This window comes from Syngnathoides biaculeatus, chromosome 9 (assembly GCF_019802595.1).
Source record: "Syngnathoides biaculeatus isolate LvHL_M chromosome 9, ASM1980259v1, whole genome shotgun sequence".
Classification (NCBI taxonomy): domain Eukaryota; kingdom Metazoa; phylum Chordata; class Actinopteri; order Syngnathiformes; family Syngnathidae; genus Syngnathoides; species Syngnathoides biaculeatus.
Genome location: NC_084648.1, coordinates 4571828 through 4599098, shown reverse-complemented (window position 1 = coordinate 4599098; position 27271 = coordinate 4571828). Strand labels below are relative to the sequence as shown.

At 41.5% G+C, this 27271-nt stretch overlaps 4 protein-coding genes across 16 annotated transcripts in view; 2 read left to right on the top strand and 2 right to left on the bottom strand.

Annotated features, from left to right (window-relative positions):
• Nucleotides 1-132: 132 nt before the first annotated feature.
• slc26a11 (solute carrier family 26 member 11) lies at nucleotides 133-10917 on the bottom strand. 7 transcript variants are annotated; one of them, XM_061830107.1, is made up of 16 exons: nucleotides 10778-10917; nucleotides 10397-10436; nucleotides 10139-10304; nucleotides 9810-10055; nucleotides 8726-8918; nucleotides 8395-8480; nucleotides 6896-7115; nucleotides 6623-6801; nucleotides 6465-6537; nucleotides 5851-5962; nucleotides 5704-5759; nucleotides 4036-4176; nucleotides 3828-3955; nucleotides 1567-1666; nucleotides 1346-1479; nucleotides 133-1014 (listed from the first exon to the last, which is right to left on the bottom strand). In XM_061830107.1, the coding sequence occupies exons 4-16, from the start codon at nucleotides 10011-10013 to the stop codon at nucleotides 910-912; spliced, it is 1731 nt and encodes a 576-aa protein (XP_061686091.1). In that variant the 5' UTR covers nucleotides 10014-10055; nucleotides 10139-10304; nucleotides 10397-10436; nucleotides 10778-10917; the 3' UTR covers nucleotides 133-909. The 7 variants fall into 7 exon arrangements, with proteins under 7 accessions (XP_061686091.1, XP_061686093.1, XP_061686096.1 ...); XM_061830109.1 differs by having other exon boundaries at nucleotides 10403-10436; XM_061830112.1 differs by lacking the exon at nucleotides 10397-10436 and having other exon boundaries at nucleotides 10803-10906.
• A 35-nt stretch (nucleotides 10918-10952) lies between these two features.
• On the top strand, nucleotides 10953-17965 carry sgsh (N-sulfoglucosamine sulfohydrolase (sulfamidase)). Of its 6 annotated transcripts, none has more exons than XM_061830118.1 (10): nucleotides 11040-11177; nucleotides 11432-11525; nucleotides 11671-11831; nucleotides 12377-12482; nucleotides 12561-12922; nucleotides 13737-13818; nucleotides 13896-14099; nucleotides 15147-15313; nucleotides 16287-16504; nucleotides 17651-17965. In XM_061830118.1, the coding sequence occupies exons 2-10, from the start codon at nucleotides 11459-11461 to the stop codon at nucleotides 17832-17834; spliced, it is 1551 nt and encodes a 516-aa protein (XP_061686102.1). In that variant the 5' UTR covers nucleotides 11040-11177; nucleotides 11432-11458; the 3' UTR covers nucleotides 17835-17965. The 6 variants fall into 6 exon arrangements, with proteins under 6 accessions (XP_061686100.1, XP_061686104.1, XP_061686102.1 ...); XM_061830114.1 differs by having other exon boundaries at nucleotides 11611-11831; XM_061830119.1 differs by having other exon boundaries at nucleotides 11063-11177; nucleotides 11437-11525.
• A 3521-nt stretch (nucleotides 17966-21486) lies between these two features.
• npb (neuropeptide B) lies at nucleotides 21487-22691 on the top strand. Its single transcript, XM_061830144.1, has 2 exons — nucleotides 21487-21957; nucleotides 22333-22691. The coding sequence occupies exons 1-2, from the start codon at nucleotides 21694-21696 to the stop codon at nucleotides 22459-22461; spliced, it is 393 nt and encodes a 130-aa protein (XP_061686128.1). The 5' UTR covers nucleotides 21487-21693; the 3' UTR covers nucleotides 22462-22691.
• Nucleotides 22692-22780: 89 nt separating this feature from the next.
• The window catches only part of gnav1 (guanine nucleotide binding protein (G protein) alpha v1), a 34555-nt gene continuing 30064 nt past the window's right edge, over nucleotides 22781-27271 (bottom strand). The window contains exons 8-10 of one of the 2 annotated variants that reach the window (XM_061830447.1): nucleotides 25388-25475; nucleotides 23616-23687; nucleotides 22781-23550 (exon numbers count right to left, since the gene is read on the bottom strand). In XM_061830447.1, the coding sequence (XP_061686431.1) occupies nucleotides 23477-23550; nucleotides 23616-23687; nucleotides 25388-25475 (234 nt within the window). In that variant the 3' untranslated portion in view covers nucleotides 22781-23476. Of the gene's footprint in view, nucleotides 23688-25387; nucleotides 25476-27271 lie in introns of both variants that reach the window. The other variant, XM_061830446.1, reaches the window with a different exon arrangement.

Below are 27271 nucleotides of genomic sequence, written 5' to 3'. Positions count from 1 at the left end.
ATGAGCATTTCAGAAAAATGTGGCTCATTGAGAAATGACTGAAAAAGATCTGTCCAGGTTCCATCTTTTACCTCATGAACGATATATTCAGTGTTAGTTTTAAGTAAACTACAATTGAGAAAAAAATTATTCAAATCGTACAAATGTACAGCAGATGACCTTTAATACCTGAATTAAAACAACCTCTTCACAGAACAATCTTAACACAATACATAAGTATGTACTTAAGATATGCTACAGAGGTGCTGTCAAAAACATCAGGTCACTCTTTTGACTAAAACAAACATGTATTTCCAGTCTATGATTATTCACAACAGAGCTACATCAATTTGACATTCGAAAAGAAAAGATGAATCAAAAATGATTTTTTATTTTTTTTACTGGTACAGCCCGTAACAATAATACAAAAGAGCTTAAAGTATTTACAAAATAGTATAAATGTGATTATAAAGTATTTGAATGGTTCAGAAGAACAAAATGTAAATGTTTAACAATATTAACAGTATTAGAGTACATCTATGTGTGGCTAGAGTGGGCTGCTGATAATATGTAGTATTTACCAGCGTTTCAGGACGTTTTACGTTTTGTTTTCTTCTCAGGCGAGAAAAAAAAACTGTTGCAGCAATGGTGCAATATCTGAGGTAATATAAATTGTGATGTTGTAAAATATGTCACGAAAAATTAAAACAATCAATTAAATGTGGTATTTGGTTTCAGGTCACCACTGTCACATAGGAATCCTCACTGAGTTCCAAGTTCTCAATGGTACAGGAAGGGATGGAAAAAGGGTTGGTCTCTGGCTACGCAGGGTAGTGATTTTAAATGTCAACACAACTTTGCAGTACCCATATAGTTTGGCGGGCGTCAGCTAACATCTCTTCCTTGGACAGAGGCTGGGCACGACCTGCGTCATAAATTGAGGTTCCCCGATCCCATTTGCAGCGCCGTCTCAACGCAATCGGCATACCTGAGGCCCTCCAGATTTGCGGCTAAAAGAGTCTCCAGGATGTTTGGCTGACAGGGGATGCGAAAACAGAGGAGACACATGTCACCATAATATATTCTGATGTGATGTTGCAAGCAAAATGTATGTACTGTGTGTACAGTACGAGACAGAGGACACAAAGTGCTTGACAGAACATGTGCTCCGTCTCAACCATAATTTTCAGTGTTTCTGACTGCACAGACAATGTCGGAGGATAACCAATCCATACATCAAGTGAAGCAGCTGACTGCAAACATGTCGCCTGTTCATTAAGCTCAGGGAAAGCTCCAGATAAATCAGTTCATTGAACACGAATGACAGTGCTGCCTTTCGAGGGGTTGGCAAGTGGTTGAGACGTACCTGCAATCCAGAAAGGACCAGACACACATCTTGGCGTTTGAATTGCGTCAGCAGGTCGCTCAGCTCATTAATTACTGTGTAATCTATGACGCTGACATGATGGCAGTCCAATACTACTGATTGTGGAGGAGATTCTGGTGAACGTAAGAGAGAAAAAAGACTGTGATCATCACTCTTACTGTTTCATTTCATCAGTTTATCTCCTTTGATTGAACACTTACCCTGGAGAGCTTGAGTGTGTATGATGTGGCTCAGATGTTCTGCCGCAGGAAAGCTGAGCCCACTTGCCAACTGAATTAGAAGTACACCTTGATGAGTCATCTGCACACAGCAGGACCAGTGAAGAAATGATGAGCGTTACGAGCCTGGATGCACGTTGTGAGGAATGTTCGGAACTATGTCGCCAACAAATTGTCACTGGCATTGGTAACAGTTCTTGTGTATTTTGTCTTCTGATCCCTCCCCCCCATTCTGTTATTCTTTCTCTGTCCGTAGGGACTGAGTGTTCCTCTCTTCTGTCATGCCAAAAGAGAAACGTTTAGTGAAAGCTGCCTCAAGATGAGCATTCACTTCTGATAAGTGGGCCATACTTTGGTTGCTTAGTGAATTTGGTGACACAGTGGCATGTGGGGGAGTTTGTGTCCAATGCGCCATAAAAACCTGGCTTAGTGTATGGCAGGGGTCAGGAAATTTATGGCTCGTGAGCCATACCTGGCACTTGTGGTGGTTGCATATAGCTCACGGAGCCCTCATAACAACATACAGTACATGTGATTTCTGTTGTGCGGGCAACGCAAATGACACAGAGGCTGTTTGTCCTAGTGGGGTTGCTGTAGTTTCGTGTGGCCGTCAAACGCTGACCTTGTTGGAACAACTAATTATGGAAACGCTTTTGACAAAGGTCGCTCAAAGAAAAAAATATGAGGAGTACTGAAGTTTTCAACAAGAATGGACAGCCTTTGTGGAGAGGGAGGTTTCTGCTGTGTGTCTAAATAGATGGAGAGTATTCCAAAACATTCATCCTCGATGTTGTCAATAAATATTTTGACAACTTCGCATAAAGACAAGATAATCAAAGGATTTAAAGACATGCCCTTGTCGGCAAGAACCATTCACCATCGTACCAGCATGATGGCAAATCAAATTGAAATAAGTCTCAACGCCTGTATGAAGCTTAATCTAATGACGTATGAAGCACCAGAAGTCGTATTAATTGTAAGAAGTACCTTTGTCCTCATTGGTTAGGAAAATCATAACAATGCTATTTAAAAGAATTCAGAGACTTATTGTACTCCAAAAGTGTTGGTCTTCATAAATGCGCAAATATGCCTGTACTTAGTTTTCAAAATACTGCATGGCTCTTTTGAAATTACACTTTAAAATATTTGGCCTTTATGGCTCTCTCAGTCAAAAAAGTTCCCGACCTCCGGTGTATGGAATTTGGTCTCCACAAGTGAAAATGCATGTGTTTTAACAGGCAGGTCCCTGATTTTTTTCTCCCCTCTGTGCTCTGCTTCTGTAAGTCGAAGCCAATCTGGTAGCAAAGCCAAAACTTCGCCCACAGTAGTCATGGTAATGAAAGCCGGACTGAGGATCAGCCCGGCTGGATCGTTCGGGGTTTACAGTCGCTTACTTGCATGAGACAGGTCCGCTTCCGCTAACACCCTAATTTTAACGACAAGAAATGGAAGGTGTGTCATGTGTGTGATATGATTATTGTTTTTTTTGGTATTTTGGAACCCAGAAATCAGTTTCACAGCCTCTGTGTATGCTGGGTGTTGCTGACATGATCATTTGAACAAGATTTTAGCAAGTTCAAGTTCAAACCTTCACGTTAGCAAGTCGCAGTTTACACAGAGAGTCTGCAAACCTGGTTTCCGGGTTTGGTCTTGCGACGTACGTAATGGGTGGAGGTGTTAGGATAATTTTGATCGCCAACAGAGAATATTGTCAACATATTGTCTAAAATAGCCACGCCCTGAATTTGCTGGAGATTTATGGATTATTCTGTTTAATTCTTGTTCTCCAAACACAATATAAGCGAGAATAGTGTATTCTACTTTGGAATAATACACTGTATTGTTAAAACAACAAATAAATAAATAAATAAATAAAAATTGGTGGGATTATTTCCTCTTGAAATTGTGAAAAACAAAATGCATAATTTGTCTTCTCTATTCATGTATGAGTGTGGTTTACAAGTGCCTTGAGATTAGTTTTATGGTTGAGTGGTACTACATATTTTTATTTGACCAAATCTAATAGTTTACTGACTCCAATTCATTCAAATTGAATTTACCCACTTATTCCTACCTTATATTTAAAAGACGTTGACTGAAGTCAATAGATAAAACGTTGCTTCCTCTGACTGCTTGCCTGTCTCACCCATGGCACTCACAAAATCTTTTGATTGGTTTAGTTGTCATGTGGGAGGAGTTTCAATGCACATGATACCCATCAGCAATAAAGAGCACTGAAATACCGTTATTTGAGGTCTAGCCGTCGTGTACATCAGTAAGCCTCCAGATACAGCAACACCTCCTATGATTCCATACTGCACCTCCCAGAAACTCATCAGGAATGTGACAGTAAAGGGAAGGAGGTCAAGCTCTGGGAATGAAAGAGGAACAACAAAGTGAGGTGACCCTGTGAAAGTACATTTGCACATCATTAAAAGTGCAGAGACATACTGTGTATCTGCCACATCTTTCCCACTACTTGATAGTCAACCATAGGAGCAACAGCACAGATGATAACTGCAGCTAGAGAAGCTTTCGGAATGTAGTAGAAGGCCGGCATGAGGAACGCCAAAGAGAGCAACACTATCACACCTGCAAAATAAAGTACAAATCTTTTTCCATGCCAAAACCATCACAGATTTATCAGATTTTTGCATTAAATATGAGTAACATTTAAAAGAAAGCAAAGCTATGCATATGCAAAAGAAGCTTCAAAACTCTCTACAGGGGATTTTGTAGAACCGGCTCTCTATAGGCTACACCAGGGGTGTCAAACTCATTTTTCTCGCGGGCCGCATTGTAGTTCCGGCTTCCCTGAGAGGAACTGACTGTGAAACAATAAAAATATTTAATTGTCTCATAATATTTACATCATCAATTTATGAAGTAGTTTTGGAATCAGAAATCAAGGTCAATGTGTTTTTCAACTGGTAACACAAAAATGCTTGTAATATCTCAACTTAATTATTTGTGAGAATGACATCTTGAAATTTTGGTACAGATTTTGCAAGAATCATGAAAATTGACACTCTAGATTTGGCTCCGTGGCCCACATAAAATCATGTAGCGGCCTGAATCTGGCCCCCGGGCCTCAAGTTTGACACCTCGGGGTTACACTATTACAATATATTCATGCCTCATATATACAGGGGATTATTACATTATTATTACCATGCACTAAGTGAAATCGGTGAAGTAGTGACATGGTATTTTTTTTAAACGAATTTTAAAGTTGCATGAACATCTCCAGACTTTTAATCTCTCTGACAATCCTTTTACCGTCTCCCGTAGTCTTAAAAAGGCAATGTATAATCTTAAACACCTATTGAACTCTTACGCAAACAATACACACTAGTTCTCTACATTGTGTACATTTAATGCTCTGTAATGTGTTTGAACTAATTGTTCTACCCACCATCTTTTTTTTCAAGTTTTAATTTTTACAGGTAGGAAACATTTCTGTATTTTACCACATATATTACAGCATACACTCAAAAAGCTACAATTTGGTGACTTATGTGCTATGTGAATATGAAAAAAAAAAAAGGTCCGTAATGCGCTGAATGCTGAGTGTACCGCGATATGCTGTGGGACCCGTTTTAGTTGGGGTAAAGTAATGTGTACATGCGCTTGAGCACGTTTTGACACTTTGGTCAATGATTTCATTTCTCAGGTGATTTTCCCAAAATAGAATTCTCACTACGGTCATAAATTTGGTTACATTTATTTTGTCCGCCATCTGGTTGGCTACTTTACCAACAAGCAACAAGAGATTGCTGACATGCTGGAGATGAAGAGACATTTAACGATCAGTCATAATATATCCACCTATACAATCTAAATAATGAAATGTAATTAAAAGCTATTTGAAAAAGTATGTCTTGAAAAAAAAGCATTGATGCTTTGTGTTCATTGACACAGTTGGGGTGGAGAGTGTCTTTAGTGTTGTGCCTGTGGTTTTTGTGGTGTGGAACCAAAACTGTATGGGTCAAATCGACATTTTATTGGCTTTAATGAAGTGAGAGAGTGGGAAAAAGTATCAATATAAAGATAATGCAATGTTACAAAACTGATTTAATATAGTAAAAAGTACATCATTGCCAAAATGTGTTGACTCACTAGTGAAAATCCCTCCAGCTGGAGTACAAACCCCAGTCTGAGAATTCACTGCAGTCCTAAACATGACGACAAAAGAGGAGTCTGTAAAGACAGTACACTGATCTCTCTCAAACCCCCACACACACTCACACACACACACACACGCACCTTCCAAAGCTGCCAGTGACAGGGTAGGCCGAGACAAAGGAGCCCATGATGTTGGTCACACCAATCGCCAACAGTTCCTGGTTGGCATCTATTCTGTAGTTGTTCTGCCTGGCTGAAAACAAACAAGAAGTCAAAAGCTTTGCCCGGTCTTACGTGAGCCCAATTGCCTTGTGCTGAGTTGAAAAGCAAGTTTGTGACATTTATAACATGGAGACTGACGATACAACCATAAATTAATTCCGATACATTCTTATGTAACTGTACTCTATATCCCACACTTGCCGACAAATAACTGATGAAACTTTTTGTTGAGTATGTTTGTTTTTGAGGGGATGGTTTCCATTTGATTAAGTCCAACAAGAACATTTCTGGGATGGGACACGGTGGTAGCACATAGAGCATAGTCATGTTTAGTGAGGGTAATGGGACAAGATTTATAAATGTATAAATGAGAAGCTCAGAGAAGTAGTCTTGCAATAGCCACTGTGTATGCTGTGTGGTTGGTGTTCCTTAGGATCCTTAACCTAATCCAGGTCTCCTAGATTTTATTAAAGTATTTGGAACACAAACCTTGAGTGGATATGCATCCACTTTTATTCCCTTGGAAAACTCACCGAATGCTTTTGCAATCGCAATGCTCTCCAGCACTCCCATGAAAGGAATCACAGCGAGACCTCCCCCAAAGTCCTGCGCACCATACAGGGAGCAATGCAGACAAAATCAGCTGTGAGATGTTCGAAACTGATGTCACACCCTCACCTAGACTCTTTACCTCTACAATCTTTCCAAAGGTTACCACGGTGCCGTTGGCAGTGGTGTCCGAGGTTGGCGGTGGCCTGAAGGGTGGGAGCCCGTGGGAGGTTTCCCCAGTGATTGTGAAGACATGATGGCCGTAAGATTCCCATGAAAAGGCGCACAAAGATGCGGCCACGACTATGAGGGCGTTCCGCACTGATAAAAAACACAAAAGATATTGAAGGAGAATCTCTTTTGCAGACACGCTGAAGGCAAACTAAATGGAGAGTTACACATTGGTACTACTGACTGGTAGCAACAGCCCACACAAATCTTCTAGCCACTCTGGACAATGTGGGAGGGTCAGCACTCGTTCCCAGACTTGTCTTCATTAACATCAACATCACCAGCAGGGCTACACAGAGCAGACCGAGGACCACGTCGCCTATTCGGGCCTGAGGGATCTTGTAGAATGTGTAGTAAACTTGTGGGAAGAACTCATGGGGAATATCTTGGAGTCCCAGGATATTCTAGAAACAAAATTTATAGTATTAAAAATGCCCCACGGAGTTATCTGTCCACATGATGAATATGAAATGGGATACTGTAATCGCGCTATCCATCCATTTCTATAACACATATCCTCATTATGATCGCGGGTGAGCCGGAGGCTGTCCCAACTTTACCAACCAATCGCAGGGCACATTTAAGCAAACAACTTTAAATGTAACACTTACTCTCTCCAGATTTTATGAGCATCTTATGGAAACTCAGGGCAGAAAATGGGAAGCCCAGTGACAAGAAGAAATGAAATGGTACGTGAAACCCAGTTTTCCTCCACCAGTTCACAACAATGGAGGATGCTTGACTGGAAAACATTTTTTTTTCCACTATGCCATAAAGCCAAACTAAAGCTTATCAACAACGCCTTAATGTGCGTTGTGCACATATTTTTCTGGAGGTGTGGAAATGGAAGTCATTTTGGAAATATGTTCATTCAGTTCTGACTAAGGTGCTTTGATAAAAAAAAAAAAAAATAATAATGATGTTAGTATGGAGGGTGGCATGGGGTAGCAACTGGTTAGACCCTTGACCTCAGTTCTGAGGACCGGGGTCCAAATTCCGGCGCTGCCTGTGTTGAGTTTGCATGTTCTCCCTGTGCCTGTGTGGGTTTTCTCCGGGCACTCCGGTTTCCTCCCACATCCCCAAAACATGCGACATTAAGTGGACACTCTGAATTGCCCCTAGTTGTGATTGTGAGTCCGACTGGTTGTCTGTCTCTATGTACCCTGCGATTGGCTGACAACCAGTTCAGGGTGTACCCTGCCTCCAGCCCAATGATAGCTGGGATAGGTTTCAGCATTACTTGTGAGGATAAGCAGATCAGAAAATGGATGAATGTTGGTCTAAACTTAGGATTCATTGCGCCAGTGGTGGAGTAGAGGGTCATTAATTGATTAAAAAAAAAAGTCCTCAAAGCTTTCACACTTTTCACGCTGGACATTGTGTCAGAAATATGGGCAATGAAAAAAGTAACACATACAAATGAGGGAGGGTCCTTTATAGAAAAGATGGCAAGTGGACATTATTAAGAACAAGACCAAGTGCACTGCTATATTGCAAACATTCTGTTTTTGATAAAGACTATTACTTTCTTTATTTCTGTAATCGCTCATAAACTCTTAATTTGACAAATGTTCTTTTTTTCCCTTCATTTTCAGTGAATCGATTGTGAACATGAGTTGGAAATTGTGCAAACATGAGAAAAAAAAATGGATATGTAATTTTTTTTTTAAATGCTGACCTCACCTTCACCTGGCCGAAGCCAATTGTTATTGCTGCGGCACACGTGAAGCCTTTTATCACAGGGAATGAGATGAAGTCCAAGAGGAAGCCTGCAATGGATGATTTACAGGGCTTCGGATCAAAACTACATTTTGACCTGCTGAGTGTGCTAAGAGGAAGGTGTTGTCTTTTAAACAAAGGTTTCAAGTTTCGAAACGAAACACAACAAGGCTGCGTCATGCGCACATGAATACAAAGCCTCACAGAGAGTGAGACAACGCGTTTTTTTGTGAGGTAGTGTTACTTCATGAAATCATACTATTTCCACATGACTCGAATGGTGCCCTCCCCTCACCTAATCTCAGTAATGCCAGCGCAGCCTGGATGAGTCCGCAGAGAAGGCTGAGCAGCACAGCTCTGTGGGGCTCGCCGCCCACCAACGAGAAGCAAAGTAGGGACATGATGGCCGTGGGACCCAGCGTCACGTCCTTGGATGTCCCAAGGAGGGTGTAGATGAAGCCCCCCATGAAGGCAGAGTAGAGCCCATACTGTATGTGGAGAAGTGATCCTATTGAAGTTAGCTGCAACTTTGTCAAAATTGATCAGTTTATGTATTCCATTGCACTAACAGAAAAAAAAAATCACTTCAGTCAAACAGATTGATCTTTTAATACTGCAGTTGATCAATGTTATATATTATGTAATACAGTAGTTATTGAGGCATGTACAGTATGTTGGTATCATGTGATAGAAATACACAAACTATAGTAAACCTGGTTCATTGTTGAGGTTACATTTGATAAAACGCCTGGAATAAATGAAATTCTGCAAAGTGTTGACCAATTATTTGATGTGTTATATGAATTCATCCCTCCATCCATTTTCAACACCACTTATCCTGGTCAGTGTTGGGGGGGCGATGGAGCCTATCCCAGCTGGCTTTGGGCGAAAGGCGGACTGCAGCCTGAACTGGTCGCCAATCAGTCGCAGGGAAGGTATCAACACCATCACTGGGAATCGATCCCGCGCTGTCTGCACCAAAGGCAGGCGTGTTTACTACTACACCATCACCTAGCCATGCAATTCAGTTTTCAAGTTTATCTGTATACTGTACTGCATTTTACACTTAAGGGAAAGCATGATGCACGAAGTTAGCACATCTTCCGCCTGCTCACGTTTCACTTCATTAAACACTACACCATCTTGCTTCTTAATAGAGTGGGCAATTCGATGATATTCTATTTTTATTTATTGGTTTCATAATTCCATGGTTAACTTTGTTTTGCGGTTCTATGATATACAAATGCTAAAATGATACTTTAATCTTTGCTTGTACATTTCACGAAAGTTTTATATTGTTGATCCTGGATTCTTTCAAAATCCTTTGTTTCCAGTGGTAAAAACAGAAGTATATGCTGAAATTACTACCAATGACTCACCTGCACAGGAAGGCTTGCGACTTCTGCATAGGCTAAGGCTTGCGGGACGGTTGTCAGGCCGACGGTGACGCCAGCGAGAAGATCCATCTGAAGCCATTTTAGGGTGTATTTGGGGAGCCAGGAGAGGATGGGAAGCCAAGTCTTTAGCATTCTGCAGGAGGAGCAGCCTCGGCCCACATCTCTTCGCAGCAGTGGTTGGTCCATGGTGCAGGTTGAGCTTTGTGCGTGTCTTTGTAGGAGGACAACCTGGAGAAATTTGCAGAAAGTAATAAAGGATGGAAATCTCCTTGCTACGCAAACACAACGACATCAATATCAAATCCACTTACACTGCAAGATGGAAGTTCCTCCTTTTGATTATATGACGCTCATACTGGTATTGAACTGGTGCTTTCTTCCTCTAACTTGCGTAATTGGGACTTTTTGGGAGACATCATGAGGATTCAGGTGGGGAGAAAAAAAATCTTCTCACTTTGTCCATGTCTTCAACCTGAACTTCACGCACAAAGCATAAGAAAGCAATTAGGTGAGAAAGTGATAATAAAAGAAATGTCAATTTGGGGATTGCCAGTGACTCATTGTAATACCCAAACCCAAAAGGTTTTGCAGGATGCCGGTGGGCGCAGTCTGGTCGCAGGGATTTCAACGTCAGGCAGGACCGCAACGGACGACCACCGCAACAATAAAACACATTTATGGAGGACATTTATAGAGGACGAGTACACAAGAGTCATATGACAGCTTCGTGGACAGACTTTAACAGGCCACCAAACATCACTCAAGTGTTACTACAGTACGTGTGCATACATATTTACTATGAATGCATGTACTGAGTTGTTTACAGTTGAAAACTGGGAAGAAATATATTTTTAAAAACAGCACTGCCACAATAACAGTCACCTAATGCAAGTTGAGATTCCAGTAGAAGCAAAAGAAACATTCATGTAGGACACGTTTTCAAACATTACCATCACATCACGAGTTCCTTCTTACATACGATCTTTCCATCGGTCCCGATCTGCCACCGTGGGCTCTCAACTTCCTTCCCCGGACAAAGCAGCCGCCAGCCGGAGCTCGGTTGCACTGGGCGACTTTCCGGTTGTCAAACGTCACGTGGCCGTGGTCACGTGACAAGATGGGCGGATTTGTTTGCGGAAAACGAAACAAAAACTTGCGACTGTGGTTTGTGCCTCGGCATTCCGATTCAAAAACGTCAGATCATCTCGAATATTTTCATGTCAACTATGTAAAGTTTTCAAATCACTAATTCGGTCATTATTAACATGACCAGTCTGTCATTTCTTTGGCTTCTGCTTCTTTGTTGTCGCCTCGGCGAGTCCAAGAGACGAAACGTCCTCCTGATCATCGGTGAGTGGTTACGGTTTAAACTCGTGGTAGGCGATGTTTAAAAATTATATATATATATATATATGAAAGATTTGGATGAGAGCACACTTCGCCTCTTGCACAAAGTCAGCTGTGACTTTGCCCAGTGGGTACAAGCAGTCTACTCAACTCGAGATCACTTGAACAACAACAACAAAAAGGCAGATGTAAAAAAAAAAAAGCATTGTATATAACGAAAAAACATTTTAAATTATAATAATAACACTGGCAACCAGTTCAGGCTGTACCCCGCCTCCTGCCCGATGATTGCTCGGAAAGGCTCCAGCAGTTTTCAAATCTTCAAGGTTCCATGGGCTTCTGTTATGGACCGTGAGTTTCAGTTCTTTTCATAGATCTTCGATCGGATTCAAGTCAGGTGATTGTAAAGTGGTGATGTGTTCAATCCTTATTTCAGCAGCTATAGATGTAACCGCAATACACCCTAGAGCAAGTTTGTGTTTTTCCCCTCCGGCAGCTGATGATGCCGGTTTTGAGACCGAAGTGTACAACAATTCTGTTGTCCACACCCCTCACCTGCGTTCTCTGGCCCAGCGCAGTGTCGTGTTCAGCAACGCTTTCACCTCTGTCAGCAGTTGCTCCCCCAGCCGCTCCACCATCCTTAGTGGCCTGCCACAGGTAACACACACGCATGCACCGTATGATTGAAGTCTTTAGGAAAGATTTTTTTTTTTAGAAGTATTTTATCAACCTGGTAGTTGGTCACGACTTCAATGTGAATTTTATGACGCAACCCCCTCTCACTGTTTTAAAGAATTCCCAGGTGTTTTAATAACATCTGTGATGTCATCCAAATACTCCAAAGATTAAAAAAAGATTACAACACACCGTAATCACTCCTTTTTTAATGTTTATTTTAATTATAGTCAGCTGTAAACTGCATCACCAGTACATCACCAGTTCTATAGAGAGAGAGTAGACAGCTTCAATAAGGACGACTAGCGTGCATGCACCATCTTGTGTGCAATTTTAGTGGGGAAATTTGATTTGCTGTATGGATAAACTGAGTTACAAACTTGGTCACTCAACAAGTGAAACTCCTAAGTGTACCCCTGTTTCCCAGAAGAGCCTCTTATCTGCAAAAGGGTGCACAAACCCAAAATATGAAGTCCTTGTGCAGCCCAAATATTTTACATTTTAATAATTGTTTTATGCCGTCTTAGCATCAGAACGGCATGTATGGCCTTCACCAAGGGGTCCATCATTTTAACTCTTTCGATGGCGTCCAGAGTCTGCCGCTGCTCCTTAGTCGAGCAAACGTACACACAGGTGAGTAATAATGTCGTGCCAACACCCCCCATCTTGCAAGCTCGTGTTCATCCTTATTTCTGTGATTTTGACTCTCAGGTATAATTGGAAAAAAGCATGTTGGTCCAGGGTCGGTGTACCCTTTTGACTTTGCGTACACGGAGGAAAACAACTCAGTCCTCCAGGTGGGGAGGAACATCACCCGCATCAAACTTCTCGTCCGAAAGTTTTTCCAGACTCATAAAGAGGGAGCTTTGGAGAAAAAGCAAAAAGCAGAAGATGACAATTTGCAAGATGAAGAAAGGCCTTTTTTTCTGTATGTGGCCTTCCATGACACCCACCGCTGTGGGCACTCCCAGCCCCAGTACGGAGCTTTTTGTGAGAAGTTTGGAAACGGTGAGATGGGAATGGGCAGAATTCCGGATTGGACTCCACAAAATTACACACCAGACCAAGTTAAGGTCAGTCGTGAAAGACAATTACTGCAATGTTGATTGTTTTCAGTGGCAAACTATTTTTTTTCCTGTATTTTAACTCCCGTTTATCACGAAAGACGCATTTCGGATCCACTCTCACTAGGTAACATAAAATAAATAAAATAAAATACCCAACATTTATTTTGGTTGAACCCCTCTTAAACCCATTGAAACTTCCACTTAAGCATTTTAAAAGACGGGTTTTAAAGCATTCCTTTGTGCTTGTTTTCACTGTCTTTCTTGCACAATTCTCAAAATAAGAGGAAGCATGCAGGCTGTTTGTCACTCCCATTTTAAGTTTACAGGAAAACTGTATTTGAATCCAGAAAACCAAATTTTGTCAAACAGAGGTGTGGAAGCTCACGGCTAGTGTGAAATATGAAACGCTGTAGGCTCACGGCAATGATCATGTTCTGTACGGTCTTATGAAAATTCTAAACATTCAGTAGCGACTTTGACACACACGGAAGAACAACAGATGCAAAGAGATGAAAGATGACAATACTCGCTGTCATTTATTCTCTCTACTGTGTGGGAAATGTCAAAACCCGGTACAGTATTGTTATACACTGAATCATTTGAAGCACCATCGTAAATTAGGATGGTTGTTTCGGTAATTATAAACCTTCAAACAACCCCAACTTTAACGCAGATGGAGAAACAACACAAGCAGAGCATGCAGCAATTTCTCTTAAATTTGGCGCACCTCTGTCATGTCATCCGTAAACCACACACACAATTCAGAATCTATTGCCCTCGCGGTTTAACCTGCTTTCCGTGAACATTTTGTGTGATTTAGGTTCCGCCTTTTGTACCGGACACACCCGCAGCACGAGCAGACTTAGCCGCATTGTATACTACAGTTAGCCGACTGGACCAAGGTACACAGCATGTCCGCCGCAAACAAGCATTCATTCACGAGAAACGACGCTTTTAACGGAGTCCATTTTCTGCGCAGGTATTGGGTTGGTTCTTCAGGAGCTCAGGGACGCCGGTTATGAGAATGACACTCTGATCATCTACAGCTCCGACAACGGCATCCCCTTCCCCAATGGTAGAACCAACCTGTATCACTCCGGCACAGCGGAACCAATGCTGGTGTCCTCTCCAGAGCACAGGGAGCGATGGGGAGACACCAGCCAGGCCTACGTCAGCCTATTAGGTAAGAAATGAAATATATTTAAGCTAAAAATTCTCTTGTTGTCCTGTTGCTTTGTTTTCAATATGTAGTTGTTAGTGCGCTTCACGTTTTAGTGTATACATCAGTGTGATTATATTCTTTGTTGGCCACCAGAGGGAGACTTTACTTCATAATATACATCACAAGCTGTACTAAGAAAACTACAAAAATAAAATCACTACTAAATAGACTTGATTTGATTTGACTGCACATCTTAGAAACTACAAAAAGGAATGTATTGACGGATATTTGAATGCCTATTAGGCATAATTTCATCCATTAATCTACATGTCACCGTTCTGAATTTGGGGGTTAGAATAATTCAACAATAATGATTTTGACGTTTTTCAGATCCTAAATTATGTCTGAAATTAAAAATCTATGCACGTGCCTGTTGATCCACAAGCACACGTTCAACAATTCACAAACAAAACTGAATATTTACAAACGATAAGTCATGATAAATGCCGCCACAACATTAGAAAGAAAAAAAAAAGTAAATCGCAGATATATTGGAGGAATTGACAAACGTGTGTGAATTGTGCAAATCACAGGTATATTTGTTGATCAGAAAAACTTGTAAATTGCAGATATGTATGTATAAATTATTTTGGGACAAACCTCTCCCCATATCTACCAGACATTTCTACCAATTCATCTTTGTAAAATTCAAACTAAATTTCAACTCTCAAGAGGATTTTGATCTGGACTGAGTTCAGTGCTCCGCTGCTATTCCTCCTTAAATCGCAAATAATAGAGACCCCCCCCCCCCAAAAAAAAAGGTTTAGAATGGCCTATTGATGTGACAATATGGGGGTAAATCACCACTTCTGTTGAAAAGAAGCTCCTCAATTCATTTCATCCTACTGTGGTTCTTAGGCACCAAGTTGCCACAAGATTATACCAAATTAATACTTTTCTTGCTATTACTAAAACTGAAAGCACAAACTCTAGTAATGACAAGTACAGTGTGTTAAAAATAATTTGCCAATAATTGTAATTGTCATGCAATCTGTCATCTTCTGGCAGACATCACTCCCACCATCCTGGACTGGTTTTCTGTCCCCTACCCTTCATACAGCCTCCCTGGCAACACGGCCGTCCCAGTCCACCTCACTGGCCGCTCTTTGCTTCCTGTCCTGGTGACTGAGCCCGGCAGCTGGCACACGGTCTTTGCCAGCCAATCACAGCACGAGGTGTGTGAAACGTTCCCGCGAGGTCATTTTCTTGAATATGCTCAATACAAGTGTGGTGGGAAGTAACTAAGTACAAATACTGATTGTACTGTGCTTGGTAGCACGGTGAACAACTGGTTAACACATCCGCCTCGCAGTTCTGAGGATTGGCATTCAAATCAGCCCTTGCTTGTGTGGTATTTGCATGTTGTCCTTGTATCTGCGTGGGTTTCCTCCCACATCCCAAAAATATGCATGGTAGGTGTATTGAAGACTAAATTAAACTGAATATGAACAGTTAGTAATTTGCATGTGCCTTGGGATTGGCTGGCGACCAATCTAAACTGCACTCTCCTCTCTCACAATTACAGCTGGGAGAGGCTCCAGCTTGCCCATGACACACGGGGAGAAGCGGTATAGAAAACGGATGGCTGTACTGCGCTTTTACTTGAGCGTTTTTTTTTTTTAATTTCTATTTTTTTACTCGCTACATTTGAAAACCTGTGTCTGTGCTACTTACTTTGTCAAAATAGACTTGACGTTTTTCCCAACCTCAGCCGAATGCCAGAGAAGTAAATTTAACTGCGGTTGTGGTTAACCTGCAGTCTTGTAAGACCGCAAAAATACTGCAGCCAAACGGAGTAGCACAAACCAGTCCGTAAGAGCAAAGATAACGAAGCTAATTTGGAGACGCAAGATATTTCTCATACATTGCCTTCTTCCATCCAAGAATGGGTCACAGTGAATGAGCATGAAGCTGAGTTTTCAAAATAAGATATAAGAATATAATAAGAATATGATAGAGCAAAAAGCCATTTTCTACTTTCTTTTTGTACAGAAGTACCTTTCAGTCTATACTTTTTACTTTCGTGCAGCCATGCAATCTTTACTTCTACTTTTACCATCGCCTTTGTCTCAAAATATGAATGTCTATTTCTTTTACTTAATGTGCATGGTGCGAGTACTCCAGTCCTTTTTGTCTATTCACATCCAGGTCACCATGTACTACCCAATCCGTGGTGTCCACCAGGGGGCGTACCGCCTCCTCCACAACCTCCACTACCGCATGCCCTTCCTTGTCGACCAGGACTTGTATGTGTCGGCCACCTTCCAGGACCTGCTGAACCGCACCAGGCTGAGCGAGCCCACGCACTGGTTCAAAAGCCTGCAGCAGTATTACTACCGGGAGCGCTGGGAGCTGTACGATACCAGGTCTGCTTCCGTCACCAACGCAAAGGGGAAACACAAATTATTCACTTCAACGAACAGCTAACGGATAAAAGACCAACCACAATTGATATATCGTGAAGGGCCTACATTCTCACTAATTATTCAGGATTTTGGAGTTTAAGCTTGGGGAGTAGACATTTTCACATTTGCAGGGTCAGTTTGAAGAAACAAAATTCTGAATTTTATGAAATAGGCCCTGTATAGCATATATGTACTTAGTTCAATGCAAAATTCCTAAACCACTGTTGTCGTGTTAATGACGTTTTCCCCCCAGTAGTCTTGGCATAAGAAAACTTTTTTTCAATGTCCAGAATTTTTTTTTTTTTTAAATAACTGAAGCTTTAAACTTATTCATTTCTTTCCCTTCCATAAGAGTTCTGGCCTGGCACTTTGAAAGTTCGACTGAGTGATACTGTGCAGTAGTTATATACATTGCATTAGTGCTGAAGCTAATGCATGTCATTTGGTGGCTCAACAGTTTTTCACAGAACTGTATTTAGTGGATAATTTCAAGGTTATCAATGGCACACAGCAGAAAATCACAAACAAGTCTCGGGAGGGGGGGGTGCGGAATCAAGCAGGTGAAATTGAGTCGCTACTAAATTTCAAGCTAGTCAAGACATTGCGTCGTTTAAGCAAGTCAGCAAGGCAAGTCATACAATCTTGCTGCAGTTGGAGTGGAAATTAAAAAAAAAAAAAAAAACATTCACACCTACACAACTTAAAATTACAATTGACTCAATTTATTGTATGGAATTGTTTTAAATGTGTACTTCAAACTCAATTTAATAACATTTTTGAACAAACTGCTGTTTACTTTGTAGTGACAGCCTTGTACCGGCCCCGGTTCTTAAGAGAACATCATTAATAACGACAAAAAATAATTCACCTATAAATGTGACACATTTACACTTCATTTGGGAAAAAAAAATAAACAATGTGGTTGCTTTTGTGTGCTATGGTCTCTCATGTAGGGATGTGGATGTGTCAGTATATTTGAATGTCTTATTTGAATATATTCTGGGCTGTCACATTGAGGCACACTGACTAACTCTTTGTAGATTCTTATTTCCAAAGTGTTAAGTTTTTTGTTTTTTTTTTCTCTATTCAACTACATGGCCAATGCAGAAGAGACCCTCTGGAAACGAAGAACCTGGCATCAGACCTGGCCTACAGTGACGTGCTGGAGTCCCTGAGACAGACGCTCCAGAAATGGCAGTGGGAGACGGGGGACCCCTGGGTCTGTGGACCAGACTATGTCCTGGAAGACAAGCTGGAGCCACATTGCAGACCACTTTACAATGGACTCTAATGGTAGCTTACCCTATCCTATAATTACATTAAGTCTGCACTCATGTTAAATCGTATACATCATCGTGTTTGTTTATATTTTTCTATGCTGCTTTTATTGGTCCAAAATAAAAAAAATTACCTCCCCTTCAATCATATACTGTAATGGTATTAATACTTGATTGTATTACTGGATGGGTTCTCCAATCAGTTTCCATAATTGTACTGTATTTTTTTATCATCCAGATCTTCTAATGGAGAAGCAAAATGGAATACATGACATTTAAGAGTTTTATGATTTTATTGAAGTGCATCCTTGACAATTCATCTCCCAGAAGAGGGTGGAGCTGATGATGCATGACCTGGGGGGGGGAGTCAGTAACCCATCTGCGAATGGCTTTGTATTGATAAATTAGTCCCCACTCCTCCTCTGAGCCCAATCAATTTTGAAGACCTATTCACAGACCATGAATATTGTGGGTCAGTGACACTTGTTTTTATAGATGTGCTTTATTTTAAACTCTAAATTGATGATCACTGATTGGGAAGTCATAAAGTTATCCAACCCCTATTTTGATGAGTCAAGCACTGACCCAATACAGCAGCTTTTTGCATATTTCAATTCTGACATGGATCGCCTCAATCACATTTGAGCAAACCTTTTGACTTGCAAACCACAGTGGGTTCTAAAATTTGACAGGGGGGCTTGACCAGGACCTCATACCGCAGTAAACACACACAAATAAATGTACAACCTAATTTCCTAACAGTGCGTACTGAGGACTGTATATTTCAAAATGTGCAAAATAGCCCTCATCCAGGTACTATGTAGTAGTCTCAATGAATATCGGCAGCGCACTTTTACACACTATTTGGCACAATACTGGAAGGAGAAAATGTACATAGAGTTAAAACAGCACAAAATACATTTCAATTGAAGATTCAAAGAAATTAACATTTATTTAAAAAAATGTCACTTTCAACATTCAAAACAACCAAATAGTCCCATTAATTTCTGCTCCACTGCTGTGTGTATATGTGCATTAATTTAAAAAAAAAAAACACTTTCAAACCTCCATCCATCCATTTTCTGAGCCGCTTATCCTCACAAGGGTCCCGGGAGTGCTGGAGCCTATCCCAGCTGTCAATGGGCAGGAGGCGGGGTACACCCTGAACTGGTTGCCAGCCAATTGCAGGGCGCATAGAAGCAAGAATATTTACGCTCACAATCTCACCTAGGGACAATTTAGAGTGTCCAATTAATGTTGCATGTTTTTGGGATGTGGGAAGAAACTGGAGTGCCCGGAGAACATGCAAACTCCACACAGGTGGGGCTGGGATGAAACCCGGGACCTCAGAACTGTGAGGCCAATGCTTTCCAGCTGATCCACCGTGCCGCCACTTTCAAACATTTCATATGCACCATTTTTCAGAACACGGTAGAAAAACCTCACCAATTTTAGTGGGAGCAGTGCTTCTGTCACGAGCAAGGGACAAGTGGTAGGACCCAAATCCAGGACTCCGAGGCAAGGACGTGGTTTTCGAGGGAGGTTTAATATCAGGTAGGCTGTCCATAACATTAAAAACACACATGGTAAAAGGCAAGGTAAAAAAAAAAAAAAAAAACACAAAACGAGGTGGGATAACTTCAAGGCAAAAAAATTGGGAAAATGGAAAACAAGACGAGATCACTGGGACATGGCAAAGAGGCACATACACCCACAACAAGCCCGTGTAGTCCTGCAAAACTCAGACAACGAACTGGCAAACTAAAATGGAACACATGAGCCTTAAATACATGACATAATTAACAAACGAGGTGCAGGTGAGGAGGCTGCTGCCAGGGGGCAAATCCATGCCCCTCACACTTTCTGGTCTCCTTGTTTTGCCAGTGCACCAAAATCTGGAGTTAGATTTGTTGTGGCAATTCTCAGGATAGATCTGAGGTGTTCGTCAGGTCACCTGGATCTCTGACGGGCTTTCACGTTCATAATCCTATAGACAAACAGCAGGGCTGTCAAACTTGTTTTTGTCACGGGCCAAATTGTAGTTATGGTTTCCCTCAGAGGGCTGTTATGACTGTGAAACCATAAAAATCTTGAATCACCTCATCATATTTACACACAAAATTTATGAACTAGTTTCGGAATCAGGAGTAAGGGTGATGATTTTTTTCAACCATTGTTCATGTTTGGTAATCCACAAATGCTTATAATATCCCAACCTTATCCTTTATGATATGACCATTTGAAATTTTCCCACAGATTTTCACAAGAATCATGGAAGTTGGCACATGTTTTGCCTTCACGGGCCACATAATATGATGGGGCGGGCCGGAACTGGCCCTGGTTTTGACACCTGTGACAAAAACCGGGACAGCATTGAGAGAATATGAACCAAAGAACATTAACCATGATGATGGAACAGAATGGAAAAAAGAAATGTTCCTCTTTCATGGTGTTAGATAAACTTCGGCTACAAGAATAATTTGTGGCAAACGTTACATTACAGGCACAGTGACGACTTAGCCACGTCACAAAGGGAACCTCGGTTGCCTCTTCAGTATTCACCATTCAACAATAAGGAAGAAAGTGGCCAAAAATGCTGGCCAAAAGGAACATAAAGGCTTCTCTCAATTTTGAGGGGGAAAAAAACTGAATATTTTTCGAGAGGATATTCTATGGACTGTTGAGATTAAAGGCAAGCATTTTTGGAAGCTCTGTGTCTTGTGGCGTACGACTTAAATGGAACACAGCATTGCAGAAAGCGATCATCATACCAACACTCAGGCACGGCGGTGGTCATGTGATGGTTTTGGGCTGCTTTGCCGATTCAGCCTCTGGACAACTTGCTGTTATTGATGGAGTCATGAATTCTGTTAGTGACTACAAAACCCTGAAGGAGGATGTTGGGCCACCGGTTTGTGACTTCATGCTTGAAGCCGACTTGGGTTCGGCAGGTGGACAAGAATCCACCAGCAAGTCAACTCCAACTTCAATTTTGAAGTGGCCGAGTCGAACTGAATCTCGTAGACATGAATCATGCAGTGGCATGACCTTAAAAAAAGCAGTAAGTGCGTGACAACCGTCCATTTTTGCTGAAAGTATTTTACGAGGAAGAGTGGCCCAAAATAACGCCACAGAAAGACTCATTGGCAAAATATCCTGGCAGAAAACGCTTCATTCAAGTTGTTGCTGAGGGTGGCCCAAAGCATTAGGATGACGTTTAGGGGGCAATTACTTTTTCTTTGAATCGTTTATTTTTCCCCCTAAATAAACAAAATCACAATTTAAAAACTGTATTTTATGTTAAATTTGATTGAACTTGTGTTTGATGATGTTAAATATTAGAGTCAGGAAGCCATGCAGAAAATAGAAAATAAAAAAAAGAGAAAGAACTTGAGCCTTTCTGCCAGAGGCCGTGACTCAAATGAGGACATTCAAGCGGTATAGATGCATGAGTACTGCTTAGTTTTTGGAGGCGGCCCACTTACGTCACCGCCCGAAGAAATTGAACCACTAGTGTAACTGTACATTACTTTTAGTCCCACAAGCGTCACGCACTTGATGTATTTCCCGCGCTCACACCTACAAGGCCACCAGAGACAGAGTCACTAGAAAGCGCCCCCCCCCCCCAAAAAAAAAAAAAAAAAAAAAAAAGAAAGCAAGCCTCCACTCCTCACTCCTTTCTCGCGGATCTGCACACGGAAGATCATCTGCCCACCCCCGACGTCTTAGGTCACTATACGTCTGGCACGCCGCCTATAAAAGCGGCAGGAAATTCACCCGGCAGGCAGCCAAACGCAACCCGAATTGCAGGAGAGGAAGCGCCCCCTCCGCAAAAGCCTAAAATCCCCGTATCGGCACAAGTGCGTCCCAGACATGGAGCGATCCCTTCGCCTCGCTTTGGTGTGCGTCGGCGTGTCCCTGCTCGTCTCGTGTCACTCCGTCCAAGCCTGGTACAAGCAGTCCACCGGGCCCGCTTACTACTCCGTGGGGCGAGCCTCCGGCTTGCTCTCTGGAATCAGGAGGTCGCCTTACGTGCGCAGGTCCGATTCCCAAGAAACGTCAGTGGACGGCGGCGAGACGATAGGCGTCGACGTTGTTCCGGAATGGGCCAGGCAGGTCTCGTTGCTCAAAAGTATGGTGAGTGTCAGCTTGACTTCCACACGGGCTTCGTTTGATTGGACTCCGCGAGTTTCCTTTCGTAATCTTACATTCATTCTAAACATTTGAAAGATCTTGCCATATAAAACAACAACAAGCATTTGTTCATCGAAACATCCATGAACTCAAAAGTGTGATGTCCGTGCGTAAAAGCAAACTTTCGGGCACAAAGTGTGCGTAAAAGTGGGTGCAAGTAAAACTGGCCTTAATGTTGATTTTAAAACAAGGAATTTGATTTGGGTTTGGACTTGCTGCTGGAAATTAACCCATTATTTATGGGCACTGTTTTTTTTGGGGGTGAAAATTATGTTTTTTTTTTCCTCGTTATTAACGCGCTCTTTATTTGATCTGAAGGCTATTTGCGTGAAGGACATCTCCCCGAACTTGAAGAGCTGCGAGTTGCTCCGGGACGGTACCGGCACCTTCCAGTGCAAGGCGGACGTCTTCCTCACCGTGGACTCGCTGGACTGCCTGTCCGCATGAGTCCACGGTGCGCTCATCTTGTGGCCCATTATAGACTCCTGAATGTTTTGTTTTTCCTCCTCATTTCAAAATGACCATTATGTTTTATTGTTGTGTGTTGAGTGAGTACTCAATTAGAAAAAATGCACTGCAAATTTAAATCACACTTCATGTTGGTTGTCCTGTCCATGATGTGTATCTTCGCTGGTGTATGTGAGAAGCTGATTCCTGTAAATTACTTTTTATCTATTAAAAATGAACATATTTGAAATCGTCTGTGTGAGCTTCACGTCTTTAAATATTCAACTTCAATCAAGGAAGATGCGAAAAAGATGCAAAATTCCAGCCACACATTTCTTTTTATTACTGTGTATTGCAGTTTCAGGCGATACTGCGAACATAAGGAACATACTTTCACTTTTAATGAAAAAAAAAAAGAATTTAAATCACCAACATAACATCCAGTTCCTTTCACTTCCAGTCAGGCGTAAAAATGAAAGAAAGAGATGACTTAATAAGAAGATTGCAGTCACTGCAGTGTCGATAACGTCTTATGCTTCACATTTAAAAGGCACTGTTAGTGTGATCCTGAAATGATTAAAGGTAATTCAACTGACTTTCCTAAGAGACACCTTATAAAATGTTAAAATATTTGGCACTAACTAATTGTTATTAAGAATGACAGTGAGGATTTTGAACAGTGCACGATGCAGATTCTACTAAATGCTGATCAGAGTAAGGTGGGTATGACGCTCAGGAAGTCGACAGGGGAAAAAGTCTCCTGGTATACACGAGCGAACGCCGTTCAGCCCGACCTCGTGGACAAACGGGAAATCGTCAGCCTCTCTGCGACCAGCCCGGAGAGATACACTCAAAGACGGGCACGTCTCCACAGAAAATCTGCCTCAAGTCTGCTCAGGGTTGGCATTTTCCAAAGGATTAGCAAAGTACTCCTTAATCTTTCGGTGTAGGAGATGATATCAACACTCCTCACTCACATCCAAAGGTCCAACAGTTGGTCCGTTTATGTCCCACTTCATACGGACAACCCCGCATTTACAGGAGCGACACGGCCTCCAGGTTCTCTTTTATGATGGTGTCCATGACCACCTGAAAGACCACCTGGATATTGGAGGTGTCGGTGGCTGTGGTGAAGTGGTGATAGATGAGCTTACTGGGAGTGGCGTCCAGCGACACAAAAGTGGCGGCGATGAAGCGGGCCGCCGAATCCACGTCGCAGTCTGCTCCTGAAACACGATATATTCAAGTTAAAAATATTTGTGTTTTACTGCCCAAGGTCAAACTTGAAGAATCCAGAACCTCATAAGTGTGAGGCAGGTGTTCTAATCACAACAACCTCAAGGGTTGGCCATCGAGAATTGATTGGAACCGGCACTCATGTTACGGTTCTCTCGGAACTTTTCCACATTCAAAAAATTTGCTTCACAGTTGAATCGGAGTTCCTGTGAAGTCAACCGTCAGTCAACGGGCTGAGCGAAACAATCAAATATGCCCATCCCAACATGAAGACAGCTAACAAGGTAAAGGATTGCTTGCACTTTCGCACTGATGGTTCTTGGTCTTTAGTCTTCAAAGTGTCAATGTAAATTTTTTTTTTGCTCCGGTTTTCGAACGAAAATCAGTACTCGAACACCCCTGACAAAACCCAGAAATAACATATTACGCGTGGCCAGACCAGCTGACCCCACGACGCGCTTTGTTGTGAATTCCCACGCTGCCGAAAAAAAAAAAAAAACGGGAAATAAGAACGTGCGCGGCGCAAGCGGCGGACCCACCCACAATTCTTTTTGTTACTGTCTATTTGAACACCCCCCCCCCAAAAAAACGGAAATAATACGTGCGGCGCAAGCAGCTGACCCACCCACGACGCGTTTTGTTATTGTCAATTCGAACGCCGCCTGAAAAAAAAACAACCTAGAAATGCGCGCAGCGCAACCAGCGCACTTTTGTTATTCTGTATAACGCAGCCTCTGTACACAGACGTGTCCCGGTAGTGACTGTTGTTTTTCTCCTTATGGAGGACTACCGTATTAACCCCCAATCATGGCTCCAAAGAAGGCAAGTTGCTTGTTTAAAGTTATTCTGCAATTTTGTTAGTTTACATGGCTGGGGACCGAGTCGCTACAGATACGGCAATGCACTCCCAGCCGAGCGTACTCTACTACTACTAAAGCATACATTTTAAGGAAAAAATAAAAATATTTCTTACATTATTTTTATATATAAAGTACTTAACCTATACATGTATTTCTACTATGCAGTTTATTATCTGGAAAAGATAAAAAATGCTTTAAAAAGCCAAATTTTTAGCCTTGGATCACATTATTTCTTTTTCCATTCATTGTAATGGGAAACATTGATTCGGTTTTCAAACAAATCACTTCTCAAACCGTTTTTTGTAACGGATTGTGGTCGAGAACCGAGGCATCACTGTAATTATTATTACGTCAATTGGATTCGTTCCACACACGTTTCCTTTTTGTGATTGTCTACGATATTGGTTATAAAGAACCTCAAGTTAAATGTTCAATTTAGTCTACGCTGTAGGCTGCTAAGAAAATGTACTTTCGTTATCTGGACACCCTTAACTTAAATGTGCAAACTCCCCCCACCAGCCCTCCCAACCAGCCCCTTAAATGATTTGGAATCGAGAATCGTTTGGAACCGGAATCAAACTAATGAATCGGAATCACTCAAATTCCAAAATACAAGTGCAGAAATAAGTGCCTCATGCATACATAAGAGTTGTAAATAACTCACATAGTGACCAGGGGCATTTATTTACTCAATTACAGACATTTATGGGAATTATTTGAAGGATATGTTCATTTGGTTAAATTCTGTTGCAAGTTGTGTGTTGAGTGATCGGCAGAATTTTTACTTCAGTGTTCCAACGGTAAGTAAAATGTATAACTCTTTGACGAACCTTTAAACTGCGGGAGGTAATGGCGCAGGTGTCGCCCCGAGTGCAGAATCTTGTCTTGGAAAAGGTCAATTTTGTTCATGAATAAAATCTGCAACATACAGCGAACATACAGAGAGGAAAAAAAAAAATAAATCAGCCAAGTGTTCAAGAAGTTCATCATCAGTCTGAGGTTTTCTCTCCAGTGGAAAAGAAAAATCAATTTGGAAAGATCAAACATCAACAGAGAACATCAATTATTCCCAGTGGTAGAACCGCAATCACGAAGCAAGTGATGAAACCAATGAATCAGAAATTACTGTATTCAAAATGTACTTGCCACTATGAAAAATAATTGGCTAACGTGGCAAAGATGACCACAGAAAAAAAAACAATTCTGTCTCAAGGGAGGCAATAAAAAGTATGATTAAAAGCATATTTACGCCACCGGAACCTTTTGACTCCTGTCCATGTTTAACGCACGGACATTTGTTACAGATGGACCAACTTTTGGGCAAGAAAGAAAGCACTGCAGCATTGATTTTTATGACATTATTAAACATAACATTATATATGAGTGAGCTAAATGGTTGTTAGCTATTTTAATCTTCATTACATTTAAAATGATAATCACTAACACACTAATGCTAACCATTTAGCAAAGACTGATTTCAATGGCTCAAATTCTTTACAGTTTATACGAGACTCAATACCAGCATGTGCTGTCAAAGGATAGATTTTTTTTTTTTTTTTTGGAGGGGGTCGGCAATCATATGACAACTTTCAAAAATATTTCATAGTAAATTTACTTTTCTTTTCTCATTCTGTATACAGTTTGGCGCTGTGTCTTTGTCTCTGTCACCCCTCGAGAAAATCTGTCCTGTTCGACTGATTGACTTTGATTCTCAATAAACTTCAATTAAAATGCTAAGAAATCCCAGAGGAAGCTCAAAAACTCCACTGTGACAGAGGAAAACTGTTCCGGCATAAATGGGATGCACATTCACCATTCGGCTTGCTCTAACAGCCGAACAGGACACAATAGAGAAATAAATAATACAAATGTAATTTTGCCAGCCCAACACTTGACATTGTGATTACAGTTGAAAGCAGACGATTACAAACGTGCTTTTTCTCACAGTCCGACATGAAATCAGACTAAATATTTCCCTAATGGGTCAGTATGGATAACCTAAATTATTTTTATTTGCTAAATGCCAGAAAAATGATGGAATGATATTTTTTGGGATACTTTTTTTTTTTTACAAACCTTTGAGCAACCTGAACTCAGGAACACTAAAGCTTTATTTCTCTCTGAATCAGCTGCTGAATCGAGCTTTTGCAGATACCCAGTTCCACTGCAGCCCCCAGATAGACTTTTACTGGCTTTGCGCAAACGCCTTCTCTAGAGGTTCAGCGTTTTCATCGCCAGTGGCAGTAGCGGCCCCTTTCACTGTGTGGTTTGTGAAGAACGAGTGACGGCCATGAAAACGTCTTGCCAGGGGACAATTTTCAAACGCTGCTCCAAGGTCAGTTGCGATTCAAAGAATGATGCTTTCAAAAAAAACACCAAGTCTAAGCTGTCAAATGCTGACGGCCTTACATCTGTCCGAATGATATCCCAAAACCACAAAGAAAAAAAGGAAGCATATCGATTTTGGGGTACCCCGTGTATAGAATGCAAAAAAAAAAACCTCCTCAAAAATTGTTACCAGCAGAAGTCACGCACACACCAGCACATTAACATTTCATTGTACTGTACACTCAGCGAGCACTCAAACTGCCACCTGAGCTGACAAGTATCCTAAATTGTGGCCTGAATTAGCCACAAAAATATTCTTGAGAAAAAAATGATTTCAGCAAAATTTTCATTCAAGCTCCATGGACAAAACAGCAGACCCGCTCAGA